Raw genomic sequence first — 18,686 nt, 5'->3', positions numbered from 1 at the left:
TCACTGAGCAGCTGCCCCTGCCTGCTCACCTCTGAGATCTAAGGAGCAAGCAGGTTAACAGGGTGTCCACTCTAACTGACCTTTGGTACAAGTGCAGCTGCTAGTACTGGAAATAAAAGAAATCATTATTTGCAAAATTTAAGATCAGAGCCCTCTAATCCTTACTCATGTAAGTCTTATTGCTTTATAATGAAACTAACTGCATCAGCAAAAACAATTTGATGAGAATGAAGTACAAAAAATACCTGGTTGCCAAGAACAAGTTGTAATCACCCACAGATACCCAAGGGTATCTCTCAGTAACTCAATTAGCCTTAGTGGAGTTTTGTTGGATTTGCATTAATAAAGCAAAGAGCAGGGGTTAGTCCCAAAAATCCCTCAGAAAGGCTAAAAGTAATTTAGGAATACATGGTAGCAACACAGAAGATGAAATACTAAACATCCAAGATCTAGTAGAGAATGCAACTGATACTTCCTTAGCTCAGTCTGCACTGGGTTTCAAAACTTACATACAGATTGAATAAAGCCTGGTGATATTTTTTCTTTCCTAAAAAAGGAAGAAATCTGGTTGAGAGAAAGCTTTAGGGGAATCTGGCATGGCTGGCTTAAATTTGTTTTTATAAACAGCATTACTGGCCTCTGCTGCAGCAAAGAATTTTTACAGCATCTCCTATATGCTTATAAACTGACTTCAGACACAGATTTCCATGGAGTGAGGTAAAGATCTCACTGGTGAAACAAGAGCAGTCTGTTTTCTCATCACATGCAAATGACACAAGATCTGCAGAGACTGAAGTGCATCTATTCAAGAATGGTAGCTTACAACTTAATCCAGGTGGCATTTACTGAACACGATGGAACAGATGCTTAGGAAGTCCTGAAACATTCCCAGAAGCTGGGAGGGTGTGATTTGGAAATGATTCCTTCACTTGGTGTCCCATCTCCTTTGGAAGGAAACACTGCTGGCCACAGCTGTTTCCTAGAGTGATCAAAGTGACTGGAGGCAGCCCTTCCTAAGGTCAGGTTCAATTCCCCCAGGAGTGCTCATCCTCTGGATCCCATCACAGGCTTTTTAATGAGTCAGGTTCTATTTCCTATCCTCTTCCTTAATGCCATGTTTTCTTCAAACCAGAAGTGAGCAAGAACAGAGGACTCCACAAATATGGAAAACTGAGTACCTGGGATGGCAGAGAACAGAGGGAGCTTTGGAAACACCAAGGTTTCCTTTTCTTCTAGACCTTCTTTCAAACCAACCCACCTCCAATCTCTGCAGACACCACACTGAAGATATTCTCACTCCCATTTTCTCCTCTGCAAACCCCAGCAGCTTCACAGAGTAAAACTGTGAGCTCCTGACTGAGAAGTTCAGTCCCTGCTGGTTTGAAGCACTGCCCTCAGCTGCACACCCAACACAACCAAAATCTGCACTTTGGAGTGTTCTAAAGCCTCTCAGAGCTACAAGTCCTTTTGTAGGAGGCAGCTGAAGGAAGTTTCCATGTACAAAAAGAGCATAAAACTCCAGTGATCAAAAGTTTTGGGTGCTTCAAGGAGGGAGGGCTTTGCTGAGAATCAGCTAGTTACCTAAAAGATGTTTTTGCATGAAAGAGAGCCAGTCCAGCCTGAGGAGCAGCCAGCTCAAGCAGCTTTGCATTCCTCTGCTCTAACAGCCTAAACAAGGATGGGCATAGAAAATTCAGAAAGATGTTTTCACCTTGAAATGTCAGTCATGCAGTCCCCTAGCTCTTCCAGTCAACTCCCTGTTGTTGTGAGTCCTTACAGGAAAAGCAGTTTTTTCTGCCTCCTTATAATGATCAGAGCTAAATCATTGCTGCTGCTTTCAGGTAAGCAAAGCAGAGGAAGGAATGAGCAATCAGATGCTTAGAATTCTGCCAGACTCTTCACTGCCAGGACTGACACAAGCTTGTTTCAATGCATATCATTACTGAGATCATTTTTCATTCCCTGCTTTAACAGATGACAATAACTTTAAGGAAAAAAAAAAAAAAAAACAAGCTGAAAAGCTATTAAAGACTTCTGCTGGTTTTAATTACACTGTTCTATGCTCCACATAAAGCTTAGAGGAAATACAGTGATACTTGAATCTTTGTCTCAGCCCACTTGCAGAAGGATAACGACTCGCCACTTCGTGCCCTATTACCATCCCAGAAATAATAAAGGCAATAAAATAATGGAACCAGTGAAAGATATGGCCAAGGGCAAGCAGCACTGTGGCAACACTGCCTCAATTCAATTCTGTGCTGCCTTGCAAGTGGATGTACTGCTGACAGCAGGCTACATACAGAAAAGGTGGGAAAGCAACTGGTAACATGAAATTGTTCTTCTGTGAAGATCTAATATTGCTCGTGGTGACATCCTTCCATCCTAACCTCCCACCTGAAGATAAAAGGCAATTATTGTATTTGCAGAGACCCCCGTGGCAGGGAGGAATGATGCATCTGACTCCATGTTCTCAGAAGGCTAATTTATTACTTTATGATACTATATTATATTAAAGAATACAGAAAGGATACTCAATGCTAAAAAGATAATAATGAAAACTGGTGACTCTTTCCAGAGTCCTGACACATCTTGGCCCTGATTTGCCAATGAGTTAAAACAACTCACAGCAGAATCCAATGAAACAATCACCTGTGGGTAAACAATCTCCAACCACATTCCACATGAGCACAACACAGGAGAAGCAAATGAGATGAGAATTGTTTTCCTTTTCTCTGAGGCTTCTCAGCTTCCCAGGAGAAGAATCCTGGGCAAAGGGATTTTTTCAGAGAATGTGAATGCCACAGGCAACCCCAAAACTGAGGATAGATACTTAAATCTTGGCTCTCCAACACTCAGCTCAAACTCTGCTGGAAAATTCCACATTACCTCCCTACCAATATGAATGGATGCTGATCTGTGTGTATGGACATATGGAAACAGGAGTATCACAGAATCACCCAAGAGAAGGAAACTGCTTTTTATGAGAGAAAGATTCACAGCCTGCTGTAACAGAAGAGTTAACATAAGAGACTCTCAAATGAAATACTGTTTTTGCAAGCTTGTGATGTTTTTTAAGAAGTGGTATAATGTGTAGGCTATAAATACAATTTTAGGGATAACAGTCAAATGCAGCTTACCTTGTAGCAAAAAAAAAAATTCAAACAGTCCCTTATGCATAGTCAGCATTTCATTAAGTGCCTCACTGAGCTTTGTTTTTTCAAATATTTTAGTGAATTTTTTCAACATGAATTCACTTTAAGTGAATAGTTTAGAACAGTGAACCATAAACAACAACTTAAATTTATTATATAACCAGAAAATGCACATACTTTTGGAAGTTTATTTGCATCACATTTAAGGAAACTTATCCAAATAGAAGTCAAAAAGCCACGATAAATGGAAATGAAAAGGAAAAGCAAGGACCTCTTTTTCCTAGACAAATGTTCCATCAGCAGGAGTCCCATTATTTGTTATAACAATCTTTAACTTGTAATGACTCTGAAGAAGACTGATAACAGACTGGTGGGAACAGATGGAGTGGTGCTGTTAATTATAGGCACTTAGCTGCATCAGACCCCATGAGTTATTGCTAACATTTCCCACTAGGGAGGAGAATCACTCGCTTTTAAGTAGTATGTTGCTTACTAAGCTGGGAGCATTAGCAGGCAGGATTGTATTAATCAGTACCAACAACATAAAATAAAACTCAACTGTGAAAAAAAACCCATAAAAATATTCCCTGAATAACCACTGGACTATTTCTTTTTTTTTTTTTTCCTTTTCCAATCACTTCTAAATAGGAAAGTTCTTCCATGAAGATTTAAATTCAGGTCTCACTAATGAAATCTCCCTACCACTCAGATGTTTTCTAAGCATCTGACTAGCAGGAAGATGAAATGAAATGAAGGAAGCACATAGCATAGAAAGTATGGAAGCCTTCTGGGCTGAGTGAAGCCAAGAACCTGCCAACGGATTCACCACAGAAACAGGATCTTCAGTCTTAAAAAAAAAAAAAAAAAAAAAAGCATGGAAGAAACTGCCTGGAAGGCAAATGGACACCCTGTGTCCAGTGTCCAAACTGATGCTGTGCTTTAGTTTGCAGCTTCTGAGGCTTTGCACAGTGCCTTCATAAACATTAGTGTCCAGACCATTAAAGAATCCTTATGTTCTGATGTTTAGTCACACAGTAGAAAACTGGAATGAAATCTGTCTGTAAGTTTTCCATGGGTAATTAACTCATTTGTAGTGTACTTATTAGCTAAAGGGACTTAGCCATAAAGGTCAAGGGGAAGAAGATGGGTTTTGCAACTACTGTGAAAGCAGATACTAAGAAATACATCAGAATAAATCAACAAAAAAACTCAATTTAGGGTGTAAGTCCACAGAACAGCTGTATAAAAAAGCATGCACTGTACAAACACAAATTACAGACTGCACAAAACATGACTTGCATGCTAACTTGGGTGAGAAGTTCCAACCTCCAATAGATCTGAGCTTGTATGTAAACATAAGCTCACTTCCCACAGGCCTTGAGCACATCTCCCAAGCAAGCCAAAGTCTCCTCTCAATTTCAAAACAACCTGTTCATAACAAATCTTAGAATTCAATAAGATCCTTCCTTCTCTCCCATGGTATCTTCCAAATCAGCCTTAATGTAGCAATGAAGAAATTCACTCCCCACTGATACTTGGGCTATGATCTATCCAACACACCTAACGATGAAATGCACTCGTTTACCAAGGAAGCAGCAGTTATATTTAATCAAATATATTCAATTAAATTTCTAGTCATTCATGAGATTTGAAAACAATCCCTTGCACTTTGTGTCAAGGTAGTGTTGATATTAGGGCAGTTGTTGAAAAACAAAGTTTCTCTGGAATTCCATCTACAATTTCTGCCTAAAAACCCCAAGGAGTGGCACATATTTAATACTTACATTCAAACTTGAGGACCCAACATCCACTCAGAACAGCCATCATGCATTTGACAGTAGTTGGCATTGGAACATCAGGGATAACAAGATGAGTTACTAGGAGAAAGATTACATCAGTAAAACTAAAAGCACAGAAAAATCAGAATCATGCCTGGCTGAAAAGCAATCAATCATTATTTAAAGAATAAGCAGACTATAATAATTTATCAGCCACTCTTTCCAGCACAAGGAGGTGATTTTTGAGACTATGATCTGAGTAGAAGAGCTATTAAAAATTTTGTGGGTTTCAACATACACTTGCTGTGAAAAAGGGAACTCATGGTTTTATAGTTCTACACTAACACTTAAATCTTCAGATGAGGCTCCAGTTTATAGGATAGCATTTTTTTTTTTCAATCCTTTTAGAGTTATATTTAACTCTGACAGGAATCTTACTAAGGGATCTCACTGCTTTAACACAAAGCTAACAGAACTCCTCTCAGAATTCTGGAGTAATAATCCAGAAGTCAAAGATGGCAGGGGAAAATTACCTCAGCATTTAGTTCACAACACTCCAAAGAAAAACAGGAGGGATTAAGATAATATTCCTGTCCTCAATGAGGGGAAAGGAACTCCACCAAACCCCATCATTGGGGTTCACCAATCTTAATGAAGAACAAAATCTGAAGGAAGGTAGCATGTGAGAAGAGATGTAAACTTTCAGTCAATGCCACATTCTTCTCTTAAGGGTCACTTCTCCCCAAGGCTCACTTCTGGAGAGTAAAAACTTTACAGGATGTATCACACAAGCAGAGACCTTAAAGTTGGTAAAAGAGGTGTAAAGAGAAGAGGTCTCTGAGGAGACTTTAGGATTTTAAATAACAGACAATAAACTGCAAAACTGTGGCTCCCCCAGAAACTTCCTGCCTTGATAGCCAGACAAGCTTTGTATGTGTTTACATGCAAAACACACCATCACTCCACTGCAGCTACAACTCGGGGATTTCAGAAACTGCCCTCCCCAGGAGTGATAAAAAGCCTGCTGCAGGTAGTATCCTAAACAATAAAGTGAAGTGCAGGACTGTAGTTACTTATGTTTGGACATTTCAACAAGACTCCATACCTCTGCTGTTAAATTCAGTGCACCTCTGGGCCTTCAGGACTGCTGCTAATTTGTTCAGCAATTTCTGCTGCTTCACACTAAGATTGCTCCCCAGTATACCAAGGGGTCCATTTCTTGGCTGGCTGGAGCTCAGTGCCTGCATGAACAGAAAAATCTGCAATAAGCTGAATATTTGGGAACATAAGGAAAGCAACTTGCATACTGGACAGCTTTCTTTTTCAAGAATAAGCATTTTGAAACACAATTGATGGCAAGTTTAGTGGACAGGGTCCATGAATAAATCTCCATGTAACAAATCAGCTACACAGCAAAAAAATCTTCACATTAGAGATACTTCATTAAGCTTATGCAAGGTACTTAAACACGGATCAGTTTTCCCTCCCTTGCCCTCTTTGATGCTTTTTAAAGACATTGGGGTGCACACAGAGCTGGCTGAACACTGTGTAAACAGCCTGGCAGACTGCAGTGTTGAAAGAGAATAAAAATCCCAATTCAGTAGTAAAACCTCCTACTTTCAGCAAAGTACTAACAGAGTATTATTGAGTAAGCTATATAATTAATTATATTTCCTTTTAGTAGAAGTCCCTAATACTTTACACTGTACAACCAATGCTTAAGTGGGATTTTTGATGTGGGCAGTATTAATACAAAGTAAGAGGAGCTTTATGCTGACAAGGGTAGTGTACTTCAGCTCCTGTTTTTTTTTTTAAATACTGCAGATCCCATAGCACAGAGAGACCTTTGAGATGCAGTTACCCCAAGAGCCTCAGGCTCTGGATCAAGTTATCCCTGTGAGCCAGCAGCCATCCCGTGGCACATGCTCACCCCAAAGCTAATGGAAACACCAAAATGGTTTGTTTGGCACATCTTACATTTGAGAGCTACATCTTACATTTGCTGCAGGTGGAAGGAACAGCCACATTAGTCCTGGTTTAGCTGCAACAGTTTACTTTTGGCCACTGGGTACCTTGTGACCTCAGTGAGGAGGGATCATTGCAGGCTGTATGGGGCTGGAATAGATATGGGCTTATGGGTCAGCTTCATCCTCCTCCTCCACTAGGAAGCACAAAGCATTTCATAGTGCAGCAACTTGTTAGGTCTGAGTACCTGATTCTGGTCACAAGTCCTGGGAAGTCTTTGTCCAAAGGAGGAGGAAAACAAAAACCCCAGAACAACCTCCCAAAAGCTATTTTCTACTGCTGAGCTGATATTTCCATTGCTGGACAAAGGATGATAGTGGAACAGCCTTTTAAAGGCACACAAAAAAGCACCTGGAACAAAGGCTGCTGCTGCTTGCAGACAGTTTGGAAAGCAGAACAAATTTAGATATGCAGAAAAACAACATCAACAGCAAAGTTCAAGCACTGATACCTGAGGAATAACACAGGCTCGTTCTCCTATAATAAAACCACATGACAAGAAATATCTTTTGTCTTCCCACATAAAGCTGTAACACAGAACTTCATAGCTTGTCAGTGTTCCACATACATCCTAGAAATACTGTCCAAGACAGCTTCCCAGCCTATTTTAAATCTCCCTGTAAAGGAGGTGATGTACTGTACTTACACTGGAGCCTTCAATATTTAAAGGAAGAACTCATGGCTTGTTGTTTTGTTAAAAAGCAAAACACAAAAACAAACCCACACAGACATTTACCTCAGAGGGCTGGTTAAGTGAAAATGATTCATTCTCCACTGGTAACATTAGCACAGATTTCATCTTTTTGCTTTCTGCGTAGTCCACAGGCCGCAGACCAAATATATTACTGGCAAAACAAGCACAGATGGGTTTAAGTAAATAAAATGTGACTTGATTCTTAACTAACCAGGCATATTAGCTGGGTAGCTTTCCCTCCCACTTTCTTATTAATATGTAATTTCAGCTAAAAGCACAAAGCTTCAAGTAAGAATTGCATCCAAGACAGATGGATACTGAATTACAAGCTGTTGCATTCGGCTGAGGAGTAAGGGATGCTCAGAGCAGAATGTTCAGTTAAATAAACCACAGTCCCTGTTAAACTGTCTCAAGATGCACTTTGATATCATTTGCAAGACCCAGAAATTTCAGCTTTAATCTTTCATTGCAGTCATAGAACCAAGAAATGTATTTTGGGCTTATCCATTTGCCATAAAAGACATGTCAGAAGACTCTCCATAGTGTATTAAACATGGGAGCTTGATGTGGTAGTGCTTTTATGGGAAAAGCTATCTGCTTCCTCCTTGGGAACCACAGCTCCCTTGCACTTCCAAAATCTGAGTGTGCATCTCATTTTCCCTCAGTGTACTGTTCCACAGAACACATCAGAGCCAATTCAGTCAGGTTTTAGCTGGTTTGCCAATTTTGTTCAAAGCTATTGATTGCAGGTGGCACCTCATAGTTATTAGTTGTGCTTGCAGACTGATTTCCTCTTTTAGCACTCCTCAGACAGAGCTGATTGCTATAAACACATCAAACTCAGCCATGGCTTCAATTTCTTCTTCACACAACTCTGCTGCTGCAGGACAGTCGTGAGGGGAGAAAAGCCTGAAATTGCAGAACAGGTATCATTGCCATTAGCAAACAGGAGCCTCTGCCAGCACTCTGGGGAAATATTCTGCTTGCTTTGCCCTTTGTGAGAATAATGGCTGCTGCAGCTGATCCTCTCCTGCCCACCTCACACAGCTCTGGCTCTCCAAAGGCACAATAAGAGCTCGTTAGGGAGGAGAAGCTTGTCATGAGAACAAAGCCCTGACTCAGTGTCTGAAACCTGGCAAGCTTAGTCATCAAACAATGAAACATTTAGAGAGGTCACAGGACCACTGCAGCTTTGAAGAGCTCTCTCTTGGCCACACGTTTCTGTGCAGAGTAGGAATCCAGGAAGCTTTACAAGGAATTCCACATAAGGCCATAACCCAATCCAGCCCAAAGAGCAGCTCAAATTGTTAAGTCTCCACTCTGACTTAACGAGGAGGCTTTGGCCAGTGCTAAGCTGAAAGATAAGTCTGACCTCAGCAGCCCTGGCTGAGCACTGCTCACTAACACAGCCCCTGGGGAAAACAACAATCAACAGAAATCCCCCACAGAAGAGTCCAGGATGGGATTTTACACTATGACCAATCCCAAGCTCTTCTGTGCTACTAATGAGCACAGTGCAGGCATAATACAAGCTCTGCAGACTGAAAGATAATTGGTTAAATCTCTGCCCAGGCCTGGGGGTTGCAGCCCATTAAATATTGTCATGCTGTTCCTGCTTTGTCATGCATCATCAGGGTAGCTCTTGCCCTTTCTTTAAATAAGGCCAATATTCAACTCAAAGTGCTGCAAGATAAAGTTCCTTTCAACAATGCATCCAGAGAGGGAGGGGAAATATATATACATATCATCAAACACCCCAAAAATCACCTTTAGACTAGCTGTCTGACCTTTCACTGTGAGCTAAGCAGAGGGAGGAAATCCCTGCATGTCAGCAGCACAGATTTGGGAGTGCTTTTCCCTCCAAAGGCACAGTAAGATTCTTGACTGTTGGGAAAAACTCATCAATGTTTACCACAGAAACACACAAAGGCCACCCCAGTTAAATATGGAACATTTTTTGCCAATTGAACTGTACAAATACAAGCTCCAGCTCCTCCTTCTGTATTCACTTACAATTTTCTCCTACAGTTTTAAGCTTTAGTTGCTTCTTACTAGAGTATTGTGATATGCTGTCACATCATTATTCAGCATGTTAAGGTGGCATAGTTAAAATGTGACAAACTTTGGAGCTGAGGTCTGAAAAAGGAACACCAGCACAAGGAATGGTTTAAGGGTTTAGAATATTTGCAACTAAACAGATTGTTGAGCTTAAAGATAGTGTGAAAATGTAGCTGAAACAGGAGAAAAGAGGGTTTACATAATAAAAACCAATACAAGGAACACATGCTAACGACAGATTTTCAAGTAGGGTAGTGCTGTAATTTATTTTTCAAAGAGAAAGGATGAAAACTATATTTGACTTTTTTAGCAAGGCTGGGGAATGGGGAGCAGAAGCTTTAGGAAAATGGTGCTCACATCCATCTTTATCCAACCCACCCGAAGAAGGGAAATCATCCACCTTGTTCTAAGATTAATTTTTACCCAATATTCAAAACCAAATTAGACATGCAAACTACATCCACCCTAACACACAGTGTTTTCAGAAATACCAATAACTCTGTGTGCTCCTCCTACAAATCTGGGTTTGTTGGGAATGAGTCCAGTGCACATGGTGAGTTCAGGAAGACACAATTGTTTCTGCTAGACAGAAATCAGTGAGGTGCTTAAACTGGAATACAAGGTCCCCGAGGCATCCTCCTTTCTACTAGAAGGCAAGTGGGCTTTCTGGAAATTTTTTTTAAACATTCCAGTGTCAGATGTACCCTTGGGTGCAAGCAGCCTCCTATTAGCCAGTCATCGAGGTAGTGAATAATCAGTAGGGGGCTGTTAGAGCTGGAACAAATCCAATCCAAGATTGGATGGCTGTGCTGAGAACAAAGAGAAGCCCAATGAGGAGCAGCTCCACCAAATCTTCTGAGTATGACTGTCCATGAAGTGACACAATTCTTTGTAATCAGGAATTTTAAGCTGCTCCAGAAACCAAGTTTTGCCCCAGCCCCACGGAAGAGTTCAGCAGTGAATGGAAATCCTGCAGCCAGGTCTCACTAACTCCCACGTGGAAATCTGACTGGCTCAGGGCTCTCCAGGCAGAGGCAGCACCTGGATTTTGAGAATGTGCTAAGTAGAAACCTTTCCTGAACCTGACAAGAGGGATGAAAACCTAATCTGTGTAGCCAGAAAGACCATCTGAGATATCCAAACAGAGCCAGGATTTTAATTAACCTACTGTCAGCAGGAAGTTCAACACACTGCCTTGCACTTAGGCAGCAAAGACCTGCACTATGTTGACTCAGAATAAGGAGGGAAAATGGTATCAGTGCCATGAGTCTAAAGCCTCCTGGAATAACTGCAGGTTATAGTAATTTTTGTCCCTGTGCCATTCATAATTGAGGACCATGGTCTTCCCCTTCGCATTCCCACAGGTTTGTTCAGAGTCAGACTCACAATCACTACACCTAAAAAAACAGAGCAAGATGACAGTTCCTGCTAATGCTAAACTTACTGTGCATGAAGAACTGGAAAGACAGCCCATTTGAGTGAAAGCATTTAGGAAGTACTGTGAAATTGCAAATGCACAGATCTAATTTTTCAAATCACTTGGCTTGCTGTGAAGCAAAGAAAAAATAATTCAAGCATGTTGAAAAAAGCCATAAAAATAAAAATTAGTTATGTGTAGGAGATTAACGTAAAAAAATTAACAGGACCAGTAGGACAATTAATAGGTCCACTGGTTCATATAATATTTTTTATTTGTAGTTTGTGTCTCTCCCAGTCAGTGAAAATTTCAATGAAGTTGTGGACAACCGAAGTGCCATGACTACTAAATCTCACAGATTACCAAAAAGAAATTTTGCCAAGGAATAAGGAAATCCCAGGATTAATTTCTGGCAGAAGAGGAAGCCCTCATCTGCTCTTGCTTGGTCCAAAAGACATGTGGCTGCTTCCTGTTATATAGAGCTATTTCTTAGTGCGCTGCAAGTTCACATGAAAGGAGAAAAACACAGCCTGAAAGGCACTTGGAATGTGCCCACTTGATGGGCTTGTGAATATCTGATATCTAAATCTGAAATGGCAAAGTCTCAGCTCTCTGATAGGGTTGTACCTCACCCACTGGGGTTTCTCAGGAAGCAGATAAATCCTACATCCCTCCACAGACCAGTGACTCTTACCTTTCTTTGGACCTGCTGTCAGTCATTACTGCACACTTTTAAAATAAATTTCACCTGGCACAACTGAGTATCAGCTAAATTTCCAAACTACTGCTCTAAGCAGGCTGCTGGATGCAAGCTCTGTTTTTGTTCCAGTAGATTAACTCTTACACACAAGGGACATTAAGACACAAAACTGAGTTAATTTTACTGTTAAGACAGCAGCAAGACATCAGTCACTCCTGTGAGGTTTCATGCTATATATTTCATGGTGTCCCAAGTAACATTTGAATGCATTTGTCATGTTCACATTTTACTTAGTTTAGCTGAAGTAAAACACTTAAGTAACCCCAGTGAACTAATCAAACTTTCCTCCCCGCTCCTGGGAGATAAAGAAGAATCACTTTATCCCACCACATTAAGGAGAGCCCTCTCCTTGGCTGAAAGTTAATTCACTGTGAGCCTGAAGAGCCTACAAAAGGACTAGAAAGGGTTTTATACACCAAAGAGAAAAAAAAAGTGAACTAAAATTAGACCAATTTATCCGTTTGACAAAATTGGTTTGGTATAGTCTTAGCTCACACACTGCACACCTCTCAAGTTAAGGCACTCCTCAAGAAAATAAGCCTTGGAGATGCAAGCTCTACTCATCACTGCTTCAATTTCTACTGTAAAGAACCTAAAATAATAATGTGAAGGTGAGCATTAAGTACAAAGAGACCAATTATAACTAGCCATAATGAAATGAGCTATAATTGCACCATTTTAAGTGATCAGCCTGTTCTCATCTCCTGTTTTCAGAACTCTGGTCAGCTGGCTTCAGAGACCTAGGAAAAAAAGTCCCTGAAGAAAAACAAGCTGTCAGATGTGACTCCATTATAAGGATACCTGCATCCACTAGGAAAGAAGAATTAACTAAACCTTCTAGATGCAAGGTTCAAGCCCACTCACCTAGCCAAATCCAACCACTGCTTAATTAGGACAACTGGCAGAGGCAGTGGCTGCAAAAACACCCTGTGAGATTGGCAAAGTCACAATCAATCCAGGGGAAGATCACAGCACCATCCACTGCTGGAAGCTACTGGGGCACAGGAGGGAAGGGAGGCACCAGGCATTCCCAGGCGTCTCAGACACACTGCTCTTGTTTCTGTTGTTTCTTGACAGTGTTTGGAAGGGGTCAGCAGAGCAAGCCTGAACATTTGGCTTGTACATCTGTTTCTCTGTGGCTCTAATGCTCTCTGTAAAAATAGGGGAGGGGAAACCCCAACCCCTCTCCATCATCAGTACAATTGCAACACACACAGTGGCATTTCAGCCAGAGACAGAGAGCCTACAGAAGATATGGAAGCCTCAGTTATTCCAGGAGGGATGGACAGGACTGAATTTGTGCCACAGCACCCAGACAAATCACACAAAGATTAATGGCAGCTACATTTGTTCTCAGAGATTTTAACTGAACATTATCTACATTCAGTGAAAAGTTAAAGCAGGGCTTAAGGTTTACATAAATCTCCCCTTCCCTGATTAAAAAGCCTCTGTTTCAACAGAGCCATGTTTGCTCATGTAGAATGAGCTGAAAGAGGTTCAGTTTGACCTCTGTTTGTGGGAGCACATGCAGCAGAGACCAAGGCTTAACAGGAGCCCTGCAGAGTCCATGGCTGGCATGTGGAGCCCAGGCTGTGCAAAGCCACCAGAGCTGAAACCCTGCCACAACCTCACAGCAAAGCTGTTGGCTGTGCTTTCAAACACCACACAAGCACTTGGTAAGTGAGACACAACCAGCTCCTCATACTCAAGTGGCTTGAAAATCTCTGAAGCTGCCAGCTTTTCCAGGTGCACAAGTCCTTGCTGCTCAAGAACAAAGTGAAGATGAACAACTGATCCTTGTTTTACTTTTTCGTGCTGAAGTCTTGAGAGCTTGTTGCTTTGTTTGGCTTTGTCTTGTTTTCTAAACTCTAATATATTCAAGATTAGGACTTTATGAAAACCCTACGCTTTCCCACAAAGCACCTTAATTCTGTAAGCTTCAAGAGTGTGAATATTGAGAGCTGAAGTGATTAAGCTGAACTTGTTTATGCTTCTTCATCTGGCAGCCACGGAAACTTCATCCTGTTGTGTTTCTATACACACACACACTGACTGACAACTTGCACTGGACTCAAATTTATACACACAGGCCCTGGCACAACAACAGTACAACCCCTAAAATTATATTAGTGCCTGGAATACTAACAGGCTGCAGGGTTATTCATGAGACTGAAAGATTCTTTAACACCTCCAATACACAAATACCAAAATCTTCAGAAGACTTAACTGCATAGAAGAGTCAACTGAAAATATTGCTTCGCCTTTTTTTTTTTTAATTAGAAGGTGTACCAAGGATTAGTGCTTTGATCCAGAAAGGCAAAAATGAAAATTCCCAATTCTCAGCCTGTGTCTATGACATTTGTGAAAACAGAAGAGACTGGAGCAAAATGCCTTCAGCTAGCAAGTAGTGCAGTAAAAGTAGAGACAAAAACCAGCTGTAGCAGTTCAAAACCCATCTAGCTCAGCATCTTAGAGCTGACAGCAACTATAAGAAGATGCCAACAGGAAAGTGTAAGATTAGGGTGAGCATATGTTGTTACTTCCCTCTCCAGTACTCCAGCTATCTATGACTCAGGCATCCTCAGAAAAGCTTAGAACCAAAAGGAAAGGAAACACTCACCCCTCACTTCACACAAGCCACGTTTACCAGCAGCTCTGCTTCACGTTCACTCAGCATCGCTCCTGCAGGCGCGGTTACCAGCAGCAGGCACTTGCACTCACAGGGCACATACACACTCACAGCTCTCACAGGGCACTCCCAGGGCACTCACACACTGCCAGGGCACTCCCAGGGCCCTCACACCCTCACAGCACTCACACGGCGTGGCGCGAGGCGCCGTGCAGCAGCAGCAGCTGGGCCACGGCCGCGTGCCCGTTCCTGGCGGCGTCGTGCAGCGGCGAGTCGTTCTGGTAGCCCGTGGTGTTCACCAGCGCCCCGTGCTGCAGCAGCAGCTCCGCCACCTCCCTGTGCCCGTGGTTACACGCCTCGTGCTGTGGGGGAAAAGCCACAGGGGGGAAGTCAGGTGAAGCAGAACTCACAGGAGGATTCCTCTCGTGGCAGCGCTCCGAAGATGATGATGTGAGGGTGCTGCATTACATTCCTGACAGGAATTTACCTGGGAACCCAGCACTGAACAAAGGCCAACTGTGTGCAAATTAGACCACAGGGAACAAAACCCTCCAGATTACAGGCTATCAGAAGTATTCTGCAGGAAAGGAAGAAGTCATGGTTGAAAAGAACCTTTTGTTTATTTTCTGTAATTCAATCGAGCAATTTTTTTTCACTCCACTGCTTGATATATTTCCAAACCACTGAGGACATTAGGAACCCATTAAACACAAACATTGTTTTGAATTGATCATTTTCGAGTTATCCCAGCTGTATTTGCTGCATTTGCAGAGTCACGGGCTGATCAATTTCATGGCCTGCCCTCCACCCCAGCAAAGGAGAATGACACCTGGGCAGGTCAGTGGCTGCTGATGAATTCTTTTAACCTTGTTTATCATCACTTCTTCACCTTGCATAATTCTGTCACCTAAATGCGTGTGAAGGGAACTAAAATATCAGAGAGGAATGGAGGGATGAAGTGAAATCTGATTGGAAGACAGATGGCAGAAAGAAGCCTTCAACACTCACCAGTGGTGTCCAGCCAGCATTATCTTTGACATTGGGATCTGCCCCATTTTTCAGCAGCTGCTCCACAGCTGCTAAGTCACCCTACACAGGGAAAAAAAAAATATGATAAAGTAATGAAGAAAATACATAGATACAACACAAACTTGAGAGATATCTAATTATAAGTTTAGCTGCAATAAAAATGTAGTGACATAAGCCTTCCATGTAGATATTGTCAGGATAACAAAAGCTCAACTGACCTGGAGACCAGAGTTAACCATTGCTGTTCATTTAGAACCACCCACACATTTTACACAAATACATATTTCTAGATAAAAACTATGCATGTAACAGAGCTAATTCAAAATAAATGGAAAAGTTTGCACTAATTGCAGTATGTTCACCACAGTCAAACTGCAAGGATTAAAGTCAGGAACATTTATTGAGAATTTCTTCATCCTTCAGACTGGATTTTTTTCAAGTTAATCAAAGTAACTGTCTGAAAACACAGGTGAAATAAATTAATAAGCCTGACAAGCTTCTAGAAATTGGTTTTCCACGATAGGAAAAGAGTTTTATTTAACACTGCAATTACTACTTTATGTTGAATCTCACTGACACTTTCTCTGACAGTTATCTACCAAAATAGTTTTAATTTGCTTTTTGGAAAAATGCTATACTCAGCTTTCACTGTAAGCAAGGAGGTGTGGAAAGGGTGGAAACTGATGCAGAGCCTAAGGAAAAGAGGCTGAATAGAGATGAGGCAAAGGAAGCAAAAGGGCAGAATTTGTGAATCAGAGGTTTTGACACCCTGAAAAGCAAAGCTGGTAATAAGATTGGAGCATATCCAGATGCAGCTATAAATAGGTAAGGAGAAGGTGCCTGTGGAAGCTGAGGCAAGGAGATCTCTGCAGTGCAGGCCTCAATTCTTATTGTTTTAGGCAAAATAAAGTGTTTCAAGACAACTGCTGACACTTTGCCTAGACCAGGGTGCTGAGATCCAAAATGAAGAGAATAATAACACACAAACTGGCATGTAGCTCTTGCCAAGGCCAAATATACAATATAAAAAAAGATCTGAAAGAGAGAAAATTAATCCATGATATATACCAAGTTCAATGCCTTTAAGCAGTGGAAAGTCAAGGAATTTCTAGGTGCTACTCACAGCAAGCACTGGAAAAGGTGAGAGAATATTATATTAAGCTTTAAATACAATAAAAACAATCCAATATTGCTACCAAGAAACTCTTCGAAAAAACAAAACACCTTTAATCTTTACTCTTTAAGTTAAAAAAAATATTAAGACAGACTGCTCTGCAAAAATAAATCCAGCAAGCAACAACTGTAAACTCAAAATTCACCGAAATAAATGCTGAGACACGCTGGCTTTACAACCATCAAGCAAATTAACACATCAGAGATAAATTTCATGCATTACATTCAGAGTCTAGATGCCCCAGCAAAATGTTACCTTTCAAAGCAATTAAAGGATTCTAGCAGCAGCATATTCTTGATGGTTGCAAGGTAGCAGGCATAGATCAAACCTGAGGAGTTATTCAGAGGCAGCCAAGACAGCGCTCAGCATTAAGATCCTTCCCGACAGAGGGAACACACAATTATCTATAATGAGCGAGAGCTGAGCTTATCATTTAAAGTTCAGTTTGCAAACATGTACTGCAAAGGGTTTGACATTTCAGGAGTGCTGCTTTAAAGCAGCAAGCACAGCTAATAATTTGTGTGGGCATCAGATAGTATCACAGCTTTTCAGATCAGTTATGTGAGCATTGATTTGTAAAACATTGTTGTGGCTTCATCAAAGGAAACGGTGCTGGTGTGGACACCAGGAGTGACAACATCCCTGACTTAAATCCAAGCCCACGTCAAAATTAGAAAATCGGTGTTTTGCTGCTTACAGAAGATAAATATTGTCATCGTGTCATCTGTAAATGCAACCTGGTTCCTACAACCAGCACTGAGCACTGAGAGTGACAGCAAGGAGGGAGAGCTGTCATGAGCTGTGCAGTGACTGCATGGGGGCTGCCAATCAGGATTACAAGAGAGATGTTAACAAAACACAGCCAGGAGAATGTGCCTTTTGTGTCCTCAGAGGCTCTTCAGTCAGCCACCATAAGGTGAACATTTAGCTAAAAAAAGCAGGAGTAGAAATTTCAAGCGGCAGATCATTAATAGACATGTTATCAAGTCCCTCCTGCAAGGAGGATCACAATCACAGAATCAGTTTGGTTGGACAAGACCTAGAAGACCATCAAATCCAACCACAGCTGCCTCTGACATTTGCCTGGATCTTCCAGAGGCTGATACCAGGTTAAGACGACAAGTCAAGCCAAATAACTGTGATCCAATAATTTTAAAAAAGTGGCTTAGTTATTTTTTACATTGGCCACTTCTGTCGAAGTTGATGGAATTACTAACATTTATAAGCTAATAAATGCTTTGCTAAACTCTTAAACAAGAAAGAGTAAGGAGCACAGAGGTGCAAATCCCAGACACAAACATGTCAATTCCCTATCTTCCCTCCGAAATAGAGTGGAAGAAACTACAGCCGTTAGTATGGAATGACTAATTCCAACATGCTGCATAAAGATGTGCTTTGACTAATGCTGAAATTAATTTTGCACATTTAGTTCCTTGAGTATATTTGATGCAGCAGGAGAATCACCAGTCTGCACCAAGAAGCCATAACCAGGGGACACAAGGAGAGACCCTCTTAGATGTCTGCAGCAACAGAGGGGAAAAGTTAAGTGGAGACACTTCTTGTTCAGAAAAGGAGAACAAGGCAAACAGCAGGTAGGAAAATGCTCCTACTATTAAGAATTCACAGGCAGGTGTTTGTTTTGAAATCTAATTATCAATGAAGGATTACATCCAGCTCTTGAAAAGGCAGGAGCTACTGCAGAATGCAGAACTATCCACTCGGAACAAACAAAGCTCAGGCCATTTCATGCTCACAACAAAGCTCAGCTGTAGTGACAAGGCAGCACAGGCACGGCTTTGCTCCTCCTCGGCAGCGCAGCTCCCGGAGCTGGGCAAAGCAGGAAAGGCGCTGGGGCCATCTGTTGGCAGAGCTGGAGCCGGCAGAGGAACATTTACAGGGCTTTAGCACTTCCTCCTCCCAAGGAGAATTTCGTTCCTGCAGCTACGGCTGGCATAACACCAGAAAACCAT

General features: G+C 41.5%; 1 protein-coding gene across 2 annotated transcripts in view; it reads right to left on the bottom strand.

The window, feature by feature from the left end:
* Positions 1-18,686, bottom strand: part of BARD1 (BRCA1 associated RING domain 1) — a 40,577-nt gene that overhangs the window by 6,606 nt on the left and 15,285 nt on the right. Inside the window, exons 5-10 of one of the 2 annotated variants that reach the window (XM_064433593.1) lie at positions 15,522-15,602; positions 14,703-14,875; positions 7,692-7,800; positions 6,036-6,171; positions 4,937-5,029; positions 3,268-4,712 (exon numbers count right to left, since the gene is read on the bottom strand). In XM_064433593.1, the coding sequence (XP_064289663.1) occupies positions 4,693-4,712; positions 4,937-5,029; positions 6,036-6,171; positions 7,692-7,800; positions 14,703-14,875; positions 15,522-15,602 (612 nt within the window). In that variant the 3' untranslated portion in view covers positions 3,268-4,692. Of the gene's footprint in view, positions 1-3,267; positions 4,713-4,936; positions 5,030-6,035; positions 6,172-7,691; positions 7,801-14,702; positions 14,876-15,521; positions 15,603-18,686 lie in introns of those variants that run through there. The other variant, XM_064433592.1, reaches the window with a different exon arrangement.

Source organism: Passer domesticus, chromosome 10, assembly GCF_036417665.1.
Source record: "Passer domesticus isolate bPasDom1 chromosome 10, bPasDom1.hap1, whole genome shotgun sequence".
NCBI classification, from domain to species: Eukaryota; Metazoa; Chordata; class Aves; order Passeriformes; family Passeridae; genus Passer; species Passer domesticus.
The sequence above is the reverse complement of the archived record's forward strand: the minus strand, read 5'-3'. Positions and strand labels throughout refer to the sequence as shown.